General features: G+C 30.9%; 1 protein-coding gene across 1 annotated transcript in view; it reads left to right on the top strand.

Moving 5' to 3' along the window:
* Positions 1-912: 912 nt before the first annotated feature.
* HELRODRAFT_192192 (hypothetical protein) overlaps positions 913-1,684 on the top strand; it is a gene marked incomplete at its 5' end in the record, with an annotated part of 8,186 nt that continues 7,414 nt past the window's right edge. Inside the window, one exon of the mRNA XM_009021984.1 lies at positions 913-937. Within this exon, the coding sequence (XP_009020232.1) occupies positions 913-937 (25 nt within the window). The remainder of the gene's footprint in view (positions 938-1,684) is intronic.

Genomic DNA, 1,684 nt, shown 5'->3' with positions numbered 1-1,684 from the left:
ATTTTTGTTATTATTATTATTATTATTAGTCTGAGAATTTACATGTCAGACAATAAGCTAGTGCTATGCGATGATTTGTTAAAATTGTCGTGGTAGTCATTCAGTTGTTAATTTGTTCATTCGTTCATTAATTTATTCATTCATTCATTCATTCATTCATTCATTCATTCATTCATTTATTCATTCATTCATTCATTCATTCATTCATTTAATTGTTTTTTTCTTTCTTTCATCCATTCATTCATTCAATCATTCATTCATTAATTTATATTTAATCGACCATCTACCTTTTCTTTACACTCTTTCATTTTTGCTAAAGTCATCATACAATAAGTATTAATAGTATTGGTAGCAACAGTAGTAGTAATATTATTAGAAGCAGTGGTAGTAGTAGTAGTAGTAGTAGTAGTAGTAGTAGTAGTAGTAGTAATAGTAGTAGTAGTAGTAGTAGTACTAGTCACGCCAATCTGAAACTTGTTCAACGTCATTGTTAGTTGCTTAGCCATCTTCTTTGAATAGGGCATACATGTGAGCTTGTGCTATCAATACAATACAATAGAAACAACAATAATACCTAGCATACCAAGTACTGCACATCTGTGTGTGTATATGTGTTTATATATATATATATATATATATGTGTGTGTGTGTGTGTGTGTGTGTGCACCACGTTAATGCCACACACATACATCCATACTGGATGGTTCCAATTGGATTCCTATGGGAGTTGGTAAACTTAATTTTTGGCAATGGAAATTTTAAGGAATATGGGATCGCTGTTCTGGAGTCGAGAATGGCGCGACGAGGATGGGAATAAATGGAAAAATCACATCTACGTGTAAAAATAGAAGCCTACATTTATACATGTATGCACTTGTACACATGTGATCGGCGCATACACATAGACACACAATGACGAGAACCACCATGGAAGCAAGTAAAGTCAACAAAACTATAAAGAAATTTTCTATATGTAACTCTATATAACTCTATAGCTCTTGGTTTGTTGAATATGATATAGAGAGAGAGAAAAAAAAAAGAATAAGATGAGAGAGATAAAGAAAAGAGAGAGAAAGAGAGAAAGAGAGAGTCTAGAGAGACCATGATATTGTTTTTGTTATCAATGACATTGTTTTGCTATCATAGTGCTATCAACATATGTCTTTATAGCTTTCTAAGTTAATTAGTTGTAGTAGTAGTAGTAGTGGTAACAGTAGTAGTAATAGAAGTAGTAGGAGTAGTTGTTGTAGCAGTAGTAGTAGTAGTAGAATTGAAACTAATATTGATTGTGAACTTTTATGCATATTATACATAAAAACAATTAAAATACTTTATAGGGAAAACAATTATTGTTGTTGTTGTTGTTATTATTATTATTATGGGGCCGGTGCGTTTGAAATGTTTTCATTCATTTTCTAGTGAAAAATAAAATTACTAAAAATTTCAACTGCAAAATTTTAAATGATAATTATGATAATAAATAATTATAGCGATAGTAATTATTGTAACAACAATAATAATAATAACAATAACAACAATAACAGCATAATAGTAATAACAGTGATAAACATTTATCCCAAGCCCCATACACCATACTGATTCTCAACTGAGCTGTAACATATTGTCACATCGTTTACACACACACACACACACACACACACACACGCACACACACACACACACA

This window comes from Helobdella robusta (genome assembly GCF_000326865.2).
Source record: "Helobdella robusta unplaced genomic scaffold HELROscaffold_30, whole genome shotgun sequence".
In the NCBI taxonomy this organism is placed as follows: domain Eukaryota; kingdom Metazoa; phylum Annelida; class Clitellata; order Rhynchobdellida; family Glossiphoniidae; genus Helobdella; species Helobdella robusta.
The sequence above is the reverse complement of the archived record's forward strand: the minus strand, read 5'-3'. Positions and strand labels throughout refer to the sequence as shown.